Raw genomic sequence first — 19697 nt, 5'->3', positions numbered from 1 at the left:
CCTTTCAGTCCCTTACACAGCCAGGTTACAGGTCATTTTACACAGAAAAGACGTTTGGAGAGGTTCATAGAGAACCAAAATGTAAAAAAGTGACTTCACCTTCATGCCATTACAAAGCCATCCCAATTGTCTGCACCAACTTCAGCTGTGAACTAAATATAGTTAAGACGTCTGATGTTCTTTTTGTGTCCCATGCTAGAAATAGAGTTATATTGGTTTGGTTGAAAGTAAATAAATTAAGCATTTTTATTTCTGGGCGAAATTCATTCTTTTAAAGGGATAATTTTGTTTACAAAACAGTAGCCAAATGACATGCACAACCAGGCAATTTTCTCTCTGCAGATCTTCAGTGAAAAAAAATCCATTCATTCAAAGGAACAATGTTGTCATGGACCAGCTGTCCTACATCACACTTAACAAATTAGCACACAATAAATTACAGTTTGCAAGATATCATTCTTGACTTCACATGGCATCTCATCAAATAAGTCTATTCAAACTTTACTGTCAACTCAACAGTTGTACACCAAACCCTTTGGGGGAAATAGGGGGCCCTCTTTTACATCTCCTATTGTAAATAACCCTATGGGACAATGTGGAGGATTTTGACCGATATCTTTCAAATCTAGGGGTCACTACCAACACACTGCACTCCCCGACCTGCAGCCGTGACCCCTGTGCAAAAGCTGATAGGAATGAAAGACAGGCTTCAGTCAGAACAGTGGTCCTCTGTGTAACGGCAAACGGATGCACAGCGGAACTGCGCGCACGGCTGCGTGACCCTCCGTTCCCAACTGTGGCCACATGACGCACGATTGCGCGCACACGCGAAGATTTGTCTGTCGGCTGAGAATTGTGCAAACACAAAAGGTCAATATTGATAGGTCACACGGAGCTCCATTGTAAATATCACAAAGCTTAGACGTGTCTCTCCACGTCACTATGAAGAGCCACTTACAATTTTTACAATTATAGCACCTTGGTGCGCACAAGTAAACGTATAGCATCAAGTATAACATTCATTACAAACACCTTTTCTTCTGGTCAGTTTAGCAAACCCTACAGTCCTGGCCGGCTCATCTTGAACGTAGTGACATTTCGCTGTTCCTGACACATCCCACCTCTTTTTCCCTGGAGAGAGTAATGGATGGGACCTGTTTATGAAGCCGCTGCCACCTGCATGATCAATCAAGCTGTACACAGCCGACTCAAAGCTCATTCTGCGCAGACAAGACGCAACCTTTCACGTGAATAAAACAGGGTTGTATCAAGGGTGTTTAAACACCTACTTGTTGTTTACAACAACATTATACGATTCATTTTAACATCAGGACAGGTGCAAAAAGTCATTAAAACGTAAATTAGAGCAATAAGAATCAGAATAAATGCAATAATTATTGGACACCTTTTTAATGGAATCTTGGCAGTGACAAAACAGAGACAGAGTAATTCATTTTCATTATGAGGGAAATTGAGAAAGACTTCGGATTCACCTTTTCACCAATACTATACACATCCATTATGTTTCCAGTTGTTTTTTTATGACTGAGGATAAGTTTGAAACAAAAGCGCTCAAGGAAAACTTATTCGCGGTTATATGTTTAGAGCGAAGACAAAATGTAATTTCAATTGTCTAGAAACACAACTTTTCTATGTTTATCAAGACAGAAACCAAGGAATATTAAAACGATCCAACAGTTTCTCCAAACCAACAGATGCAAATCCGTGTGAAGTTGCTCACTTTGAAACGTGACTTGATAAAATGTACTAGTGCCATCTACTGAAACAGTAAAGAAACTGCATCAATATTTTTATTTCAAAGCATTAACAACCTTACATGTTTTCCTTTATAATAAATATGTACATACTTCTTTCTGAATCTGTAAAATACCCAACAACTTTGGTCTTTCAGTTTGTTGTAAAGATGTTATAAAGAAATCCGCAGATTAATTACAGCAATTACAGCATACAGTTGATCAGAACTGGGATGGAGACCAGCAGCAAAAGTATAGATCGGTAGGCATCATCTTTTCCTCTTGGCCTCAAATTTATAGACCGCAGGAGCTGTGCTGGTCTCTTCACAAACCTTTAATTTCTTGACCTTATCCTTTCAGGGAAAAAGTATCAGAGAATGAAAAAGATCACAAAGCCAAACCAACTCCATGACATGGAAATTATGATCTACATACTAAAAACACAAAACCAATTACCAATAAATTCAGGTATTGTACAATTTAGTCCTAAAGGGATATAAGTAGATGTATGCACTCACTTGTAGATCTTTCCTAGTCTGGATCTTTTGAGTAATGACAAACATCTTCTTCTCTCTGTCAATACGTTGTGAAAGCACCTCGTACTGATTTTTCCTCTGTTTAGCCAGTTTCTGAGAAAGGACAAATTTAAGAAAGACAAGAAACGCAGAGATTAGGTGCATGAAAATAAAACAATATTGCAGTTGACTGTACATAGTAAAAACAAGAAATATTATTTGGATCACATGCTGGAGAAAGGATCTCTTACCTTTATCCTCTCTGGATCCACTGCCCCCATAATGCTCTTGGTCTCTAGGGTTTTTATTGTAGGTCTGTTGTATGTTCGGTCTACCAATTCTGGCACAGTGTTGAGGTGTGTGGCCAGGTCAAAGTCATCCACTAAAAATGATTTAAAAAAGGTTAAGGATTTACATTTAGTTATTACACTGTCATTTATAAGATGAATTTAATTGAAGGAAGAAAATGACAAGCTGTTTGTCACAAGAATCACATTATATACTGTACACAGTACCAAGTTTAGTGCAGAAAGTTATTAAACTTCCTTTTAAAATAAAGATACGATACTTATGCACTTTTTAATGCACATATCTAAAGCATTTCGATACATTTTTTTTAAATTTGTACCTTGTTTTTTTGTGTCCACAAAAAATACATGTGTATTTTTCTTTTCTTCATCATCTTTATCAAGAAGGTGGAGCTCTGACTTCAACCTTTCAATTTTCTAAAAACAAAAACATTTCATATTATGCCATGTTTCTCAGCTTCAAGAAAGCACACCAGCCATAATACACACACACAGCAAACATACTAAAGCCAGTTACAAGAATGACCACCCACCTTCATCTCTGACACCCTCTTCATCTCAACATATCTGATGTCCTGTGTCCTCATCACCTTCTTCTGCTCCTCGGTCACCTCTTCCTGCTTCGATTTTATTACATGAACCCCATCCTAAGCAAAATGAACAGTGGCACACAGAACTTTTACTAAATTACAATTATGCCAAAAGATCAAGCTCTGTAAATGTATTAAGACACGACAAACCTTTAACTGGTTGTTTATCATTTTAAAGTGGAATTCATCTGGGTTTTTGTCCATAGCCTTCTTGCGTAAGGCCATGAGAGTTCTCTGTTTCCGGTGGTAGTCACTGTATAACAAAATAACAGGAACAAAGAGATTATTGGAAACATAAACTACAGTTTTAAAGACAAGCAACTTGTGAACTTCCAAAGTATCTATCTGAAGTCACTTATTTTATTAAGGTCATATTTAATAAAAACACAAAATATACAAAGAGCTCACTGTTATATATCTACACCACATGCAGAGTTTATGCGTTTATAAATAATGTATCATCATGGTCGGTGTGAAATGGCAAAAAAAAACTTAACAAAAATTAAACAAATAACAAAACAATTCCATGAATTGCAACGTGGAATTCCAAAGACAATGCAACGTGTGTCTTACTCTGCACGAAGTTTGTAGTCCTTCTTTTTCTCCAACAGTCCCAAATGTTTCCTGAAACCGAGCTACAATATAGAGACAAATAGTTATATGACATAACACATCTATCATGGATAAACTTCTACAGTTGTGAACATATATATGACTGTTGGATCGGTGGATGCATGTCAAAATAAATAAAAACCCAGAATCCATAGTTTAGACATTCTCAATTTATTTAAAGCGACCGGTTGTTGTTTAAGTTAGCTACATAGCGCGGAAGACAACAGTCAATTAAAACAGTGTATTCAAACTTACCTGTGATCGCTCTTTGTGGTCTCGTTGTTTAGACTTCGAGGCTTTTCGAAAAGAAGACATGATCGTAAATATCTCAATTCAAACTGGATTAAAGAAAATTTACAGAGTCAATTGTGTGTTCACTGAAAATTCTCGCATGTGTGGTACTTCACTCACGTGGGTACTACAGCGCACACTAGCATGATATTTCCCGACAGCAGATTCGCAAAACTGGTTGCGAACGAAATCGTTAATATTCGACATATTAATTAAAACAGTATATCATGTTGCTATACCAATATTACTAATCTTTGTAAATGTATTTAAAAACCAAAGACAATATAAAGCAAATAAATCCTCAAATAAATAAATAAACGTAGAAGATGAATACTGTAAAACTGTAAAACTACTGCAACAGCAGAGGGCAGTGTCCTCCACGCAACTAAACGCGGTAGATTTCAAATTTTTAATTCATCCAAAAAGTTTCAATTAAAGTTTCATATTTCTCACAGATTACCGTGAAAACTACGAAGACAATAAACTATATGTTCTGAAAGTAAAACCTTTACTCTTGCTCCAAAAGCTACACTTTCTCGCTGTGAGTCAGACAGCCCCAGTAACAGCCTGTGTCCTTCACATTGAGTTTACACCACAGCATTAGCTTGCTTTATAAGGCCATCTAAACACAGCTATCAATCACCTGTGTCTACTGTTCTACATGGGAAGACAGCCTAGCTCTCAGAGAGTAAGAACTACATAACAAACCCTGGGTGCTGGGCCACAAAGTTTATATGTCTTGGCCAGTGTGTTGACACTTCAAATCACTTTGGTCATGATAATGATGGCCTTTTTATGCCAAAGAGATTGGTTAACACTAACAGATAATACTTTGTGTTTTTCAATCAGGATTTTAAAGAAGGTCCTACTATAATCCAGGTACCCAACTTGAATCTTATCCAGACTGTCATCTTTTGTGCATCGACTTGACAAATAGCGCTGATGACAAAACCTATGCACCTCTCATAGCTCTGATGGTCCAGTTTACCCATTAGAAGGGCTCCTGTTCCGGGAATAGGGGGGGGGGGGTCCGAAAAAAACCCACTTGGTATGTCAAAATGGGTCATGGAACATTAGCAAGAGCAACAGCAACAGCAATTTATTTGGCTCAAAAACACTGAGCATTAGTCAAAAATACAGATCCTGTGCTGGTGATGTGTGGCCTTTCTCACTGTGTTCTATGTAGTAACACACTGTAAACAGATCAAAAGGTCAGATTTTTTCTTTGAGCAATAAATATTAAGCCACGTGGTCACATGCAATAGTCATTTTCATAATCCAAAAATGCAAGTAACCCAAAATGGTCTAACTTTTTCCATATGATGTCATAGCCTTAGGCCTAAATAACCTGGGGTTTGTGGGCGTTTAACTTCCTTATGCACATCATATTAACAAGTCAACCAAACAGGCTTTTCCTAAAGAAGCAGAACCACAGTAAGCATATAAAACGAGAGCAAAAAATAACATTCAGCATTTCCTGAATGCATTTTATTCTGATTATAGCCATTTTTGTTTTAAGACAAAAATCTAGAGCAAAATGTTAAATGGACAGCACAAGAAGTTATAGGTTTATGATAGCTCAGAGTTTCTAGAATGCCCTTACTTGACAGATATATTACTTTTGGGGGTTAAATATGCTTTTAAGATCACACACATGACATAATTCCTGGCCAAAAGATAAGCTCAAAACACTGGAATTTCTGTTCTGACCAATGTAAAAGACAGATTTTTCAAATGTGAGTTCCTTCACTAACTTTTATTGAGTGCTCACAGTCTATCAATAACTGTAGTTTGTATGATTCCACTATACTGTATAAGTGCTGTATTGTGACTGCTCTGGGTTGCACCATAAACCATATAACATATTTAAAACATTGCAGATTTTACCAAGGCTGTTAACACTTTTCTCCAAGAGGAGCTTCTTTATATTTGATTCTTACTGTCAAAATATGACCACAAAGACCTGTAAATAACGTGGATACGAGACCAATAACACCAGCTGGCTGTACACAAAGTCAATAAGAAAGTGTTCTAGGACTTTTCGAGGATGAGAAGAAGCTTTGTTATCAGGAGATGTAATTAGGGTTTTAAATAATTTACGGTTGATTCAATTTGGAGTAAATTTTATAAACCTGTCTCCTAAACTGTTTGATTCAAACTTAATGACATTACAGGGTCTACTGTGCATCTGACATCTGGTACTCTATGGGAAAGACATAATCTCTCTTTAATATAATTTAATGAATTTGAATTACACAAACTCTTTAAATACCAAAACCAGTTTTGATGCAATCATTGTGATTATGGCGTATTTGTATATGTAACACTGCTCATAAATTTCATCATGATTTACTACAATTCCTTCAGTATGAATTATTACAAGGAATCAATCTCAATATTACCTTGTTTAATCTTGCAAGAGACCCTTGATATTGTGCCTTGATCCAAGTATTGCATTACAAACGCGACTGCATATGAAAACTAATATCAAAGCAACTGGCTACCTCTTTGTTATACAATAATGCACTTAAAACAAAGTGCCTGAAGTGTTTCCATAGCAAACTCTTGAAAATATTGAGCGGCAATAATTTGTTGACCCATTACTGTGAAGTGAGACAAAAGTGCCTACAATAATTTGCACAAGAGCTGTTGAGACTAATATAGATGCATTTATTTTTATGTGATTTGAACATTCCTCAATTATATATTATCTGTTTATTAATTCAAAATTAATTTATTTAAAAAATAAAAATTGGTTTAACTTATGTGAATAAAACTGACATAACAAAACCTTTGGATGATATCTCTGTTCAAGATGATTTACTATGGTTTTAACAATGTTGACAAGCTCTAACATTGTTGGCACTGGACATATGAGACGCATTTCTCTCCTTGAAAACAGTCCTTTTCTCCTTTATAATGGTCAGTCTAACACATATCAAACAAGCCCTGTTTTAATTAACCTGGTCTAATGTGTCATCATGCCCAGTGCTTTGACCAGTAGCTACAGAGAGAGGAAAAGTTTGTCATTGCAAGGACTCCTCCTCAGATACTCTCCTCTGACAGGGAGCTATACTTTCCCCGCTTCTTATTTGAAGTCTGTTGGCTGTATATTACACTGAATGCAAACTTTATCGATTCAAGCATCTTATATTGAAACTTAAGAACAGAAGGAAGACCGCGTTTCATCCACTGGGCGGGAGCTTGTGACTCACTTTAACTTCCTCTGTATAGCAGCGCATGGGAGAGTTGAGCGCTATCATTCCTTCGGCCGGTTTGCTTTGAGAGAGCTGGACACTTCTCCACTAAAGCAACAGGAGTACAGAAATATTGAACAGGTCAACTGAGCCCAGCGCACTTCAGACAGACGGCGCGCGTCTCTAAAGAGTTTTATAGGGTAAGCGCGGTTCTATTTTTCTTTGTCCCATCTGTCATTTAAAATGAGACAATTACATGACGTGGAGTTAATGGATAAGAATCCGTTTATTAATTCATGAACGTTGACATCTAGCACGTGAAAAGCGATATATTTTCTTCTTGTGGAAGTTTTAATTCATCCAGATGACTGCAGAAAGTCTGGAAGAATTGAATCGAAGCTGTTAACGCAGCAGTCTGCGTGTTAAGTTATATTTTGACCAAACACCTTCAGTTTTGTTATATTCTTTCGTTTGTCCAATTTGTTTTGTTTTCATGAACACACCTAAGGTAAATCTTAAGCATCTCATGACTTTTCACGTTGTTTATTCTTAATGGCTGGAATACAATACTTTTTCAAACTAGACATCATACACTTGCAGACTTTTGTAATGTTTCAGGTAGAAACACACCAACTGATCAAATCTGCAGACTGGCACAGACTTTCTGAAACAAGTCCAGACTGAAATTATGGGCAAAATCTAGCGTGCCTTAACACAAGTAACAAAAATATTTTCCATTCAATTTAAGTCCACGTTAAAGAAAAAGAAAACGGTGCACTACTGGCATCTCTTGCTGAAAGTATCCTTGCACTGGACTTTAATGCCGCTTTGCTGAATCTGTAATACTGAGAGGTACCAAAATGAGGATTCCTTTCTTAGTGTCAGGGCATGAGAGGTCAGTTTTAGAATATGCAATACCTTTCAAGGTCAACTAACTCTACTCGAACTCACCGACACTGTTTCATGACATTCCCCCTACAATTTTTGAAGTCTACACACTTGTAATACGCTCAGGAATCTAGTACACACGTCGTGACATGAGTTATTTTTGTTACTTTTCTGACAGGGAACCTGCCAGTCTACATTCCTTCTTATCATTAAATGTACTGTATACATTATAACCGTTAGATAAAAGCAGGCATGCTGTTAAGGGACCTGAAATATTCCTAAATTTAGTCAGGTGGAATTTACAGGTTGGAATTTGATTGCTCACGTGAAACACATCTCTGAACATGTTGCATCCTGGAAATAGTGACTAACCACTTATAAAGTCCTGTACTTTTACAACCCTCTTCAATGAGATAATAAATCCCAATATCCATTTAGACTAATGTGTATGGTATTTCATAATCTATGCTGAAGAGAAGTATCCTTGCTCGAAAACACAAAGGAAATGAGTTGATCATTCCAGTAAGTGACGTGATTCACAGAGGCACACCTTGAGTGATTTAAAGCAGGTGAGAGAATTTATGAGTCTATCAATGGGTGGTACTTGTGAATCCAATGATGACTAAACTGCTTTTGCAGTTTGATTTGATGAAGTAATACTGCAGCTATCTATCGTTCTAGCATATATCAACAATATCTTGACCAGACAGAGAACAGATGAAAAAGGGCTGTGAGTGGGTCTGAGGAGAATGCAGGAAGATGAGAACATGGCCTTTAAGTCATTTTCTCCTTCTTTTCTATTTTGAAGACCTGCTGCTCAGACTTACTCCTTTTCACAGGCATGTTGCAGACACGTTGACAGATATTTGCTTTACTGATTTCACTTTTTAAATAAATACCTGACTCCAGAATAAAAAAAGCTGTTATTTACCTCTATTGATTGAATATTTTCTGTCAGCCTGGGCTTAGTAAAATACCTGAATGACAAATGTAAAAATGACAAATGTAAAAAACCCAAATGTTTTGTCTCGCAGAAGGAATAACTTTCTCTCTCATCATTCAGCTGTTTTACATGACAGAAAATATTCTTCAAAAGTTTAACGTTGTGGCGGTGTGGACGAGGGGGAAAAGAGTAAGATCTTAGAAACCCATTACCGTGCCTTTCAGTGCTTTAAGAAACCTTTGAAACTGCTTAACTCAGACCAGATTCCCATACTGTCTACTGCCAGCCCTCTGCCATTCCCATTCATTTTTCCAAGAGGGGTTAGTTCAGAGGTGCTTGTGGAGAAACAAATTCATCCCTTTGAAACTAAAGTTCCATCCCTCTCGTACAGTACACATGCCATAAACTTTATGAGCCAGTGTGTCTCACAGTATTAGTAGCTGGATTTCCACCCACATTTATTTGTGGATGTAACAATATCACAAAATGCTGAAACAGAAAGATATTAACAAAATCTCTGAAATGCAGATGCAAATAGGTACATGAAAACAATTGTAGAATCCTATACTAGTATGAACAATATAATGATGAATATTTCTGGTCATTCTGACATGCCAAAGCTGAAATGTTTGACCATTATTGTCTTCCAGAATGCTTAGCACGCTGTAGCTTCCAGACGTAAGGCATTTGACACTGATCATGTTTTGTCTGCACATAAATCTTCAATAAATTTTACCTAATTTATTGTGTTGAACAAAAGAGTGGCTTCCCCTGTGGCTGCAACTTCCATTTTATGCCAATTTCCCCAGAAGTGACTTGTTTTTTGGAAACAGTGAAAAATGTAACTGGCTGCTTTATAGCAATATGAAACTCAAGATCCCTTATCCAAACATTTTTATGGTTTAAATACCACAGGTTTTATTTATCAGTATTCTGAAATTAATTTGAAGAAAACAAAGGAACAGTTTAACTGTCATTTCTGCCTCTCCACCATCTTAAAGAGCTTCACCAAAAGTGGCTTATGAGCGACCACATTTGAATCCAAGTTCTTAAATTAGGCTGCATTTCATTTTGTGCAAACCACAACAGGGCTTCCTCTTAGAAGGACCACGTGTTGTCCTGCTGTGCCAACAAAATTCAGTCTGTTATTTTTGTGATGAGCCTTTCTTCTTGTGGCTCAAAATACCTGTACCCTTTACTAGTGAGTAAAGTTTGTTAAGTCGAAACAAGTCCATTGAATGTGGTGTTGCCATCTTAGACATTTTCTTGGATGTCTGGAATGTTATTCACGTTTTCTTTGTTTTGACAGTGTAGCTTTTAAGATGTATACTAAGACCTCACTGTAAAAAATCCAGAAAAAAAACATATGGTATTTCTTGTAAATTTGCGGTCTTTTTCTGTAATTTGTCGTTTTTTGACCGTACTTAAAAAATAGGCTGTTAAAAAAATCCGTAATTTTTTTTTAATTTTCTGGCAGCTGCGACGCCAGAAATATACTGTAAAAATAAAAAAAAATTGCCCTTGTCTTTTTCTGTAATTTGATGTGATCATTTTTGACCATATTCCAAAAATTCATGAAAAATCTGTAAAATATTGGAATATTACAGTTTTTGGACATTGTACGTGAACAATCTGTAATAAAAATAATAAAAAATAAAATAATAATAAATAAAAATGATAAATTATGTTTTTTTTACAGTATTTGTATTAGTAGCGTAAAAATGTTTATACTGTGCACAGTAAAAGTATGGTTTTCAACCGCAATTATGAAGGTAGTATTGTAATATGTCATTCCAAAGACGATCTATTCTGAACACTGAACAAAGCCGTTTCTAAATTTTAAATTGTGGTCATCTGTACGTGTGGCCGTACATTCAGTGTGGTATGCAAAAAACTTATGCAAATTTTGGGTCACAATGCGTTACCAATATGCAATAAACCAACTCTGTAACCAAATGTTCAAGGCTATGCAAAGCCAAAGACTATGCACTATTCAATAATCTCTAAAAAGACCAGACTTTAAAACTTCTCAAAAGAGCAATGCATGCCAGAACACCTCATCATGAGGCAGGGTGTCGATTCCGAATCCGTCCTCAAACGGTGTAAAAAATTATATTATTATCCCAGGATAGGAAAGGTGGTTGGGGAGGGGGTGTTGATGAATCAAGGGAAGTTACTGTGGGTTTCCTTGCAGAGGAACCCAGGTGCATCTGTGATCCTGTGAGCAACTGGTGGCTTCCTCCCAGACGGAGAAGAATGAGTGGGTGAAATCAGATCCTCTCAGCCAGGGCCCCATGAGAGGCGACCTGCTGCTCGAAGTGATATCTGCTCGCTTGTACTGTTTGTTTACCTTTCCATTCTCTTCCTCCCGCAGGCTTTATTTGTCCCTCTTAGACGCTTGGTGTCTAGGCCACTTCTTGTTACACCCCTTGTGTGGTTTACTTCCAGTCAATTCTCATTTTTCTCTGGATGTATTAACACTTGGTGTTAAGATTAGGCATTTTGATCATAAGTGGACAATTCTACATGCATAAATGGGATTTAATGGCAAAATGAACACAAAAAACATTTGTCCATTAAACGGAAGTCAATTTTGTTTGGTTATCAACTTTCTTAAAAATATCTTGCAGAAGAAAGTAACACATGAAGGCTAGGGCATTATGTATTCATCAAATGATATGCCCCCTGGGACTCAAACCCATGACCCACCATGCATTACCATTCGAGCTACACTGTCTCTGTTTTAAGACCTGTTGACAACTAAATGATTTGCAGTCCCGCGGTCGTAGCTTGCGTCTGGATGCACGGCTTGCGTCAGTAAACATCTTATTATGTCTGTTATGCAAGCTTTATAACTACCAACAGATGTTACAGTGGGATCTATCCATCTACACTACTTCGTCACCCTGCCACGGTTCCTAAGTCACCCCTGACGCACATCACCTCTGACCAGATCCAGGAATAGTCACCCTGGAGGTGTAAACCGTAAGAGATCCTTTAAGCTGTACCATCGCAGGAAGAAATCCTTCCATATTTGTCAAGATAGATGCATTGAACCTGACAATGAATACCTGCACAGCAACTTAAACACTGGCCTGTACTTGTAACAATCACATAAAACTTGCCTGGTTGGCATTCACATAGTTTCTATTGTCAGGCAAGCTGTAAAATTCCATCAGAATGAGAGAGAAATACGTGTATATAACTGCAGGGAGTTTCCTGTTAAATCTGGATCCAGCACAAATAAAACCTGCAGTTTAGGGCAAACCGACGGCATGGTGCTGCGGCTGCTGTAGAAACACGACTCGTGCCCTACTGTTGTGCAAGCTCTCAGCCCTGATGGAATCTACTTGATTAAGATGCTAGTACGCAATGAAAACAAATTCTTAAACAAAAAAGTCCAGCTTTCAAATCATACCGTTTCTTTTTCAATCTTTGGTTTTAAGCAGGCCAGTTTTAATAGTTCCTTGTACACAACTGAAAGGACTAGAAAGAAGATTCTTGCAAATCAGTTGGCCAGCTGTTTTTAACAAGGCCTTACATCGGAGATGCCATTAATTCTCTAACAAGCCATTGAAACGACTTAATCACAATCATTACATCGCACACATGCAATTCGTCGCACACTTCCTGTTTCTTTTGATACGAGGTAGACATTATTAAGCTTTTAAGTGCTGCATGCACATGTGCAGACAGACACCTAAACATATTATGGGGTGCCAAGTCTGGATTGTTAGTGCTGATCACTTTCCACTGCAAAATGAACCTCCACATCTGTATGAGATGAGGTCAAATGGCTGTGACATCATGTCAGACCAGAGGAAATCTGACTCATGTGTTTCCATTCCGTATTAGTGCATCTGTTTCGTGTTTTTATGTAGTGAAGAATGACTCCTTTTCGGTTGGTTTGGACTTCTAAACAAACCTTCGACAGCATACAAACTCAAAAATCTAACTGGACCAGCTCACCCTTGCTGACCTGTAAAGCAGGAATGCAGAAAAAACAAAGCTTACTGGGTCCCTTCTGAAATTTTTAGTCTCCTTCTACATTCATGCTGATGTTTATGGGGTGTGCAGCTGTGCACAAGAGCGGTTCCCCATCAAGTAAACAGTGTAGAATTCTTGCATCATGAAGACTATAAAATCTGTAGTGCCTCTTTTATTCACAGATCTGTTAACAAAAGGAAGATTTTGGTTCATTGCCCCAACCACGCGATAAAGACAATCACTTAAAGCGTTGGGAATCTAAATCATTACTTTTTTTAAAACATTCTTGTTGTTAAAAAGAATGCTTTACATAACTTTACATTGATTCAAATCCACATTTCTCATGTGTAAGGGATAATGTACAGGCAGCTGGTTGTTATCGTGGAATAAGCCCCTTCAGTGTGATACAAGATCCTCCGCTTTGCATTGGGTCCTGATCACACTGTCAGGGCTTATTTCTGCAATAACAACCAGCTGCCTGTACATTATCCCTTACATAGCACTCAACAGTTTCGGTAAACTAATTCTTGCATTATCTGTGAATATTTCTTCCTTAAAAGTACCAAAAGAACCATTAATAGAATCAACCGAATTGGATTTGGAATCTCAACCTGACTTGTTAAATTCCATTACAGTTAAAATCCCTCATCTATAGACCAACCATTACAGCTACGATGAACATTTCTCTTATTCTCCATACAGTACTGGCACGAATGCGCAATATTTTAAATGTGAGTGAAGTAACGTTCGGTAAAGCAGTAGGGAGATCGGAGGTAGCTGTCACCTTCTTTGAGGAACACCTTTGTAGGACATTGCTGACCACGTCTCGGCACTTCACAGTATCCCATACATGGGAGAAAGTGTCCTTGTTGTGTCTATAAAAGGATGGTTACTAGTAGATAGAAGGATGAATATGATTTAATACAGAGGGCCTGTGCAAGACTCTTTAAGTCTTCCGTTTCACAACAGAGAACCGTCAAGGCATGAGAAAGCAAAGGTGCTTGTTGACAAGGCTGCGTTGAGCATGCAGTCTTTGCTTTAAGTAATCTCCATCAACAGGCTATAAAGTCATAGCCCTTTTAAACGCATGGATGGATTGTTTTCTAATGCCAGTTTTGGCACATAGAGCACACAAGCCGAAGATGGCATGTTGACATTAGCTGCTATAACCAGAAGTGACTCTCCATCCATCCTTCCTACTACATTTTAAACACACTAGATTGATTTCCACTGTCCATTACCATGCTGGCAATTTCATATAAATTTGTATAATCTGACATTTTTTGTTTTTTAGTTATTACAAAAAAAAGTAAGAATGAAGCCCCACCCTTAAACATCAATTGGATGAAAGCAGAATGTACAAATTAGATCATACAAATTCACTCATATTACCATATGTTTAACTGCAGTGTATTTTGGATGTATAAAGGGATAGTGCACTCTAAATTTTTATTTTTGGGTGAACTGTCCCTTTAAAGCATCTTTTTGAGTACCAGTTGCTGTTTCCTCAGCGTCTATTTTTGTGTGCACCAAAAGCAGAAGGGAAACTAAAACATTCCCTGTTGCAAGCTCTTGTAGTGGTTACCTTACTAACCTCTGGTTAAATGATTAAGCATCTGTTTATTGTAGGTAATTCTTATCCGAAGACACAATTTACATTTTGCCAAAGCACTGAAGTCATAAACCGCATAAACTTTATGACATCACTAATAAATACTGTCTCTCAAGAGAAGTTAAAAGAGTTCTGTATTATAGATTTTCTCAATTAGTAGCCTTTAAGAGAAGCTCTTAGAGAGGAATTCATTTGCTGAATTTGGATCAAGGCTTATTCACGGGAAACAAATTTGGGCAATGTTGTCTACGTGGCATATGCTTGCCATTGTGTTATATACAAAATACAAGAGGGGGATATCGAATCGGTGAGGTAAAATGGATGAAATGAGTAATTACACAAAACAAGAGCCAGATTGCCCAAACTCAAGTGCAAGAGTGCTGACACATGAAGCCATTACCTCACCCCAAAAAACTTCAACAGCCAAATGTTCGGCTTAAAACCCTTTTTTATATATGAAAACGGTTTATTACAATAAAACCTTTCATTTATGGTGATACTGGATTGTGCAAAGCTATTTGTAAGCATGTGTTTGTACTTCATGCAACATTGAAAGTTTGCATAAAATAAATGAATCAGTGCTGTTAAGGCAAGATGTCTTGACTTGGAAGCAATTGTAAAATGCAGATGCTCAGTCTTTGCTCATGAGCAAAAGCTGCAGTTTTCCTATTTATTCACAGCACTCGTGACAAAATCTATATTTTCGGATGATCTATGATGAGATTTTCAGAAAGCCATCTACAGAACATGGCGCCACTCGCCACCTAAGACCAATGTCTTTGCGTCTGGCTTTGAGTCTGTTTGGCTGTCTGCGTATTCATTTATCTGTGCTGAGCTGCTCCACTTGGCCTAAAAAATGCACAACATTCACAACTTGGTTTGTTTTAGTAAGTGGAACAGATGGGATTTATAAAGGGTTGTGGGGTTTAATGAGGTTGGAAACATTATGGCTAAAAGCCGTGTATGGCGAATTTGAAAAGGGAGGTGCCTAAGTTTGATGGACATGCAGATAGGACCTTTTGATTTCAGATCTGCATAATTATACGGTCTTATCTGTGTTTGCCAAACTACCTGTGCTAAGGTTTTTTTTTCAACTACTCGCATTTTATCACTTGCAATGAACAAGGCATCCAAGACAAATGGTGTTTTGCATGGCTGCATGATAGGGAGAGACCCACGTGACACTGAGATAAGACCGTGATGAATTGCCCTTCTCCTTCTCTGCAAAGTCAAAGAATTGCTGTTTTGTCCCTTAGACTTGAAAATCACACAATCGATATAGAGTAATTAACTTAAGCCAAATGGCCTACAACTAAAATCATACTGTTACAGGCAGTAAATTAAGTCATAAACAATCATATAAACTGTAAATAAATAAATATTAATATTAGATTTTCCTTCAGGAACATGAATTTAGATTGAAACACACGCATTTATTTTGACCTTTTTGTTACACTGTGAAAAGCGATATTAACGTGCATACAGTAAAGCCATTGTTATGGCACGGTTACCACAACAATCCAGCAATAGGGTGAAAAACTAGAACGTTACATTCCAAACACATAAAAATTAACCATGTGCAATTGCCAAAGTAATGCACTGTTGTTCTTTAAAACTAGTCTGAAATCCAACCACAGGCGCCACAGGAACTGCAGAAGACATCGACAGGAGGGTTACCCACAAATGCCTCACCCACCCTGCGAGACTCGGTGACTTGCGTTTCGTCTGTCACTTGACCGGATTTTGGTACATCTCCAAATCCAACCTAGCATGGGAACGACAGGACATGGCCCGTTTGAAAGCACATATAAAATAAAGTTTTTGCTGGATCGTTTCTTCAAAGAGCCGTCTGACAGTTGAGAAACCAGCGAATCAAAAGATGGTCAGTGTAGACACCGCCAAATAGTGAAGAGAGGCCTGAACCCAGAGTCCCCTATGAGCTAACGTCTCTCTCAATGCCCCAACCTCCCCCAGCAAACGCATGGCCCAGTGTCTTGAGAATGGTGGAGGGGATTTTGGGGGATGGTGTAGTAGCGTATGGGGGCATGACTGTTTGATTTATGGCCACCTTTGAAGTGAGCTCGTTCCAGCAGCGTGGCCAGTGTTGTGCCTTCTGATGCCTGGAGCTCAATCCCCTGCGCACAGAATAAAAAGACCCCTGGAGGTCACAACACCCACTGCCGCTTGCATGCAAAATGAACGCTTCCTTACAGCAATTCGTCACGATTTATGGACGTTTTTCTGTGTGCTGAAGTTTCTAAAGTGGAAGGAAAAGAGCAAAAAGAAGGAAAAGCATGAAGGTGGTCTTGATTGGTCCTGTAGGAGTCGTAAAAGAGGACAAGATACACGTTTAAGCCAAAGTCTATATTTAGGTGCATTAATTTCATTCTCCAGTGAGCTGATACAACCAGAGCAATTCTTTGTTAGCGCGTAACACTAAAACGTGTGCAAAAGGGTCATCTGTGTGTGAGCCTGAGGTCAGTATGTCTTAATCAGATGAGGTAAATTTTTGCCGGTTATGTGTCTGCATGCATGTTTTATTAGTTTCACTTGTAAGTGGTAATTGCAATCAACCACCGACTGAGAGAAGGAAGATAAGTGTATTTGCAGCAGCTCGTACTGTCGGCCCCACCTGAACAACCCCCCCCCCCCCCATATTGTCATTTCAGTGCATGTCTCTACTTTCTGTATATGTACTGAATGTTACTGACTAACTGTGTGTTTGTTTGTCAGGCTGTCAGATGTTGTGGGAGATCTCTGTATGAAGGTCTGCAGGATACATTTTGATTCTGATATATAATACAGCAAACAAACTTTTTAAGCAGTCAGACTGGGTCTGAGATCATTTGCAACAGCAGGTTAAAGTGCAACTCATAAGACCTTATAGTTGCTTAAAAAACTACTTATGAAGGGTTCACCCCCAAAAAGATTGTATAATAATGCCTTATTACAACATTAACCTGTATTGCTGGTGGACTGTTGCGAAAATATCATATCACCCTTGAAAAAACTGATTCTATCTTACATCACTAGTGGTATAAAAATGTTATAAGTTCAAGGAGGTAACTTGAGATGCGAGGCCTGGTCAATGTGTAAATGTGTATAATGACTCACATGATGTACATTACTGCTGGATATTTGAATGCTCTGGGGAGCCAGGGCTCTGTTTATATGTTTCCAAGGAGAAGACACATGAATGAGAGGGTAACAAAATCTAAATATCCTGGAAATGACTTCTAATGAAAGTTTATCCCGGCCACTTCCCATTTAGCACTCTTTCTTCACATGTTTTGGCATTATGACTTTTTTCCCTTTCTGTCAAGCAGCCTGTGCCAGAGAGAAAGAGAGCGAGAGAGAGAGAGAGAGAGAATCTGTTTCCTGCTACTAAACTGTGTGACAGTGTAGAAGAGAAATAATATAAATCATATTTTTTATGTGTAAATGTAAAACGACAAAAATACTCCTTAAAACAAGTAGTGTAGTGTTGAAGAAAGTAAACTCGACTGGAATATTCAGTATATTCAGACTCAGAAATATTTTTTTTGTGTTTTGTTCATGCAGAGAAGTACAGTACAGTATGTGGCCATCTGCAGGTGCACCAAGTGCTGACCTGGCAACCACTGCAGCACTCATTCTGGTCAGGGTGTCCTTGTTGAATTAAGAGCCTTTTCATTAAAGGAGATTGAGACCACCTGGGAACAGCTACTATTTAAAACTTTCTCTCTTTCTCTTTTTCTCTCGTGCAAAGTCTCTCATCAAAATATTACAAGCACTATTGGGAAAAAATCAGAGTACTTGCCATGAATGGAAACATTTGTTAAGAAGCCTTGTATTACTAGTAAACCTCATCCAGAGATAAAGATCAAAAAGGAAAACAGTTTAGTAAAGAAGAGCTTTGACCATTCCACGACCTAATTTTTATTCCTGAGCACTTCCTATGATGTCAGATGGCAAACTATACACGTTTCTGTAAATGTGCTGTGTTTACATGACAAAGAATGTTGGAGATAGCAGCAGAAACCTTGGAAACTAGACCTAACAGGCCACACTGTAATGTCAATGCAGAGCAGTTGTGCCGAGTGAAGTACAAACAAAGAAAGTAAATAAGACAAGCCTTGAACCCACACACCGTCTGCGCTGTTATGGCACCTGTTGGAAAATCACAACTTGACTCAACTATTCACAACTATGTTCCCACCTCATTGTTTCCCTAACGTAAGATTCACAACACAACAACTTTGTTCAGAATTTAGCACTTGGTTTCTAAATGGCTGTTGAGAGATATCAAACATTTGGAGAATTTAAATGAGGTCTTGAAAACAGCATATTCTAGATGTTTTAATTTGGGGGGGGGGGGGGGTTGGCAACCTTGGTTGATTCATTTTTTAGTTATATTGTTGTTCAGTCAATGTTCAATCAATCTAAACCTAGAATTCTGCATTCTGCATCATTAGATTACAATGCTGTCATTCAATCATCTGACACCCACAAAAACCATGGTTTAAAAGGGCAAACTTGGATGTTGCGCCCAATTGCCCGCACTAGCAATTATTCTGACCATTCTAAAAAAATGTGTCATGTTGAAGAAGCATCAAGTGTGCATGAGCAGTTTCAACAAGCAGTATTCGACCAAGGCACGTGTTCCAGCCGGCTAAAACCTCTCAACTACGAAGCGTTCAAAACCACCAGTGAAATTTAGAAGCCCACCCTTAGCCCAAGGAAATGGTTTACAAATGCCCCTTGTGTTTGCCAGACCACCTCTCAGTGCCTTTATTTTCTACCCTGCATGCAAAAGAACGAACCCAGACATCTGATGTGCAGCGTTGCCAAACCTCTGCAGAGCTCCAATCTTATCGCAGGGCTGTTCTAGGAATATACAGAGCTGAATGTGCATCCAAACTCTTCACATTTGATAGCTGTTCAACTCAACGTCTTATTTAAGTTTTTGTAATAGACTTTCAATGAGAAATATGGACTGTGAATTTAGGAATTTAATTCAT

The 19697-nt window shown here is 38.1% G+C and overlaps 2 protein-coding genes across 6 annotated transcripts in view; one reads left to right on the top strand and one right to left on the bottom strand.

The window, feature by feature from the left end:
- Positions 1–1160: 1160 nt before the first annotated feature.
- On the bottom strand, positions 1161–4253 carry utp11 (UTP11 small subunit processome component). 4 transcript variants are annotated; one of them, XR_013787373.1, is made up of 9 exons: positions 4035–4232; positions 3741–3802; positions 3318–3420; positions 3111–3224; positions 2898–2994; positions 2521–2651; positions 2273–2383; positions 1869–2107; positions 1384–1780 (listed from the first exon to the last, which is right to left on the bottom strand). XR_013787373.1 is itself a non-coding variant. In XM_079468902.1 (9 exons), exons 2-9 carry the CDS (start codon positions 4092–4094, stop codon positions 2024–2026), a joined length of 762 nt encoding a protein of 253 aa, XP_079325028.1. In that variant the 5' UTR covers positions 4095–4117; positions 4191–4253; the 3' UTR covers positions 1384–2023. The 4 variants fall into 4 exon arrangements, 3 of the variants coding, with proteins under 3 accessions (XP_079325027.1, XP_079325028.1, XP_079325029.1); XM_079468902.1 differs by having other exon boundaries at positions 1384–2107; positions 4035–4117; positions 4191–4253; XM_079468903.1 differs by having other exon boundaries at positions 1384–2107; positions 4035–4075; positions 4191–4241.
- A 2807-nt stretch (positions 4254–7060) lies between these two features.
- Positions 7061–19697, top strand: part of fhl3a (four and a half LIM domains 3a) — a 29245-nt gene continuing 16608 nt past the window's right edge. Inside the window, exon 1 of one of the 2 annotated variants that reach the window (XM_079470433.1) lies at positions 7061–7467. The gene's annotated coding sequence lies outside the window, so the exon portion shown is untranslated. The remainder of the gene's footprint in view (positions 7468–19697) is intronic. The other variant, XM_079470432.1, reaches the window with a different exon arrangement.

The sequence above is a fragment of the Barbatula barbatula genome, assembly GCF_947034865.1.
Source record: "Barbatula barbatula genome assembly, chromosome: 12".
NCBI classification, from domain to species: domain Eukaryota; kingdom Metazoa; phylum Chordata; class Actinopteri; order Cypriniformes; family Nemacheilidae; genus Barbatula; species Barbatula barbatula.
The sequence above is the reverse complement of the archived record's forward strand: the minus strand, read 5'-3'. Positions and strand labels throughout refer to the sequence as shown.

Bases quoted from the DNA above. Each gene is read 5' to 3' on its own strand.
- utp11 (XM_079468902.1), bottom strand. From the start codon at position 4,094: ATGTCTTCTTTTCGAAAAGCCTCGAAGTCTAAACAACGAGACCACAAA. The intron at 3,421-3,740 runs GTAAGACACACG...TTTGTTATACAG, and splicing joins GACTACAAACTTCGTGCAGA to TGACTACCACCGGAAACAGA. The intron at 2,108-2,272 runs GTGAGTGCATAC...TTTCCCTGAAAG, and splicing joins AGACTAGGAAAGATCTACAA to GATAAGGTCAAGAAATTAAA.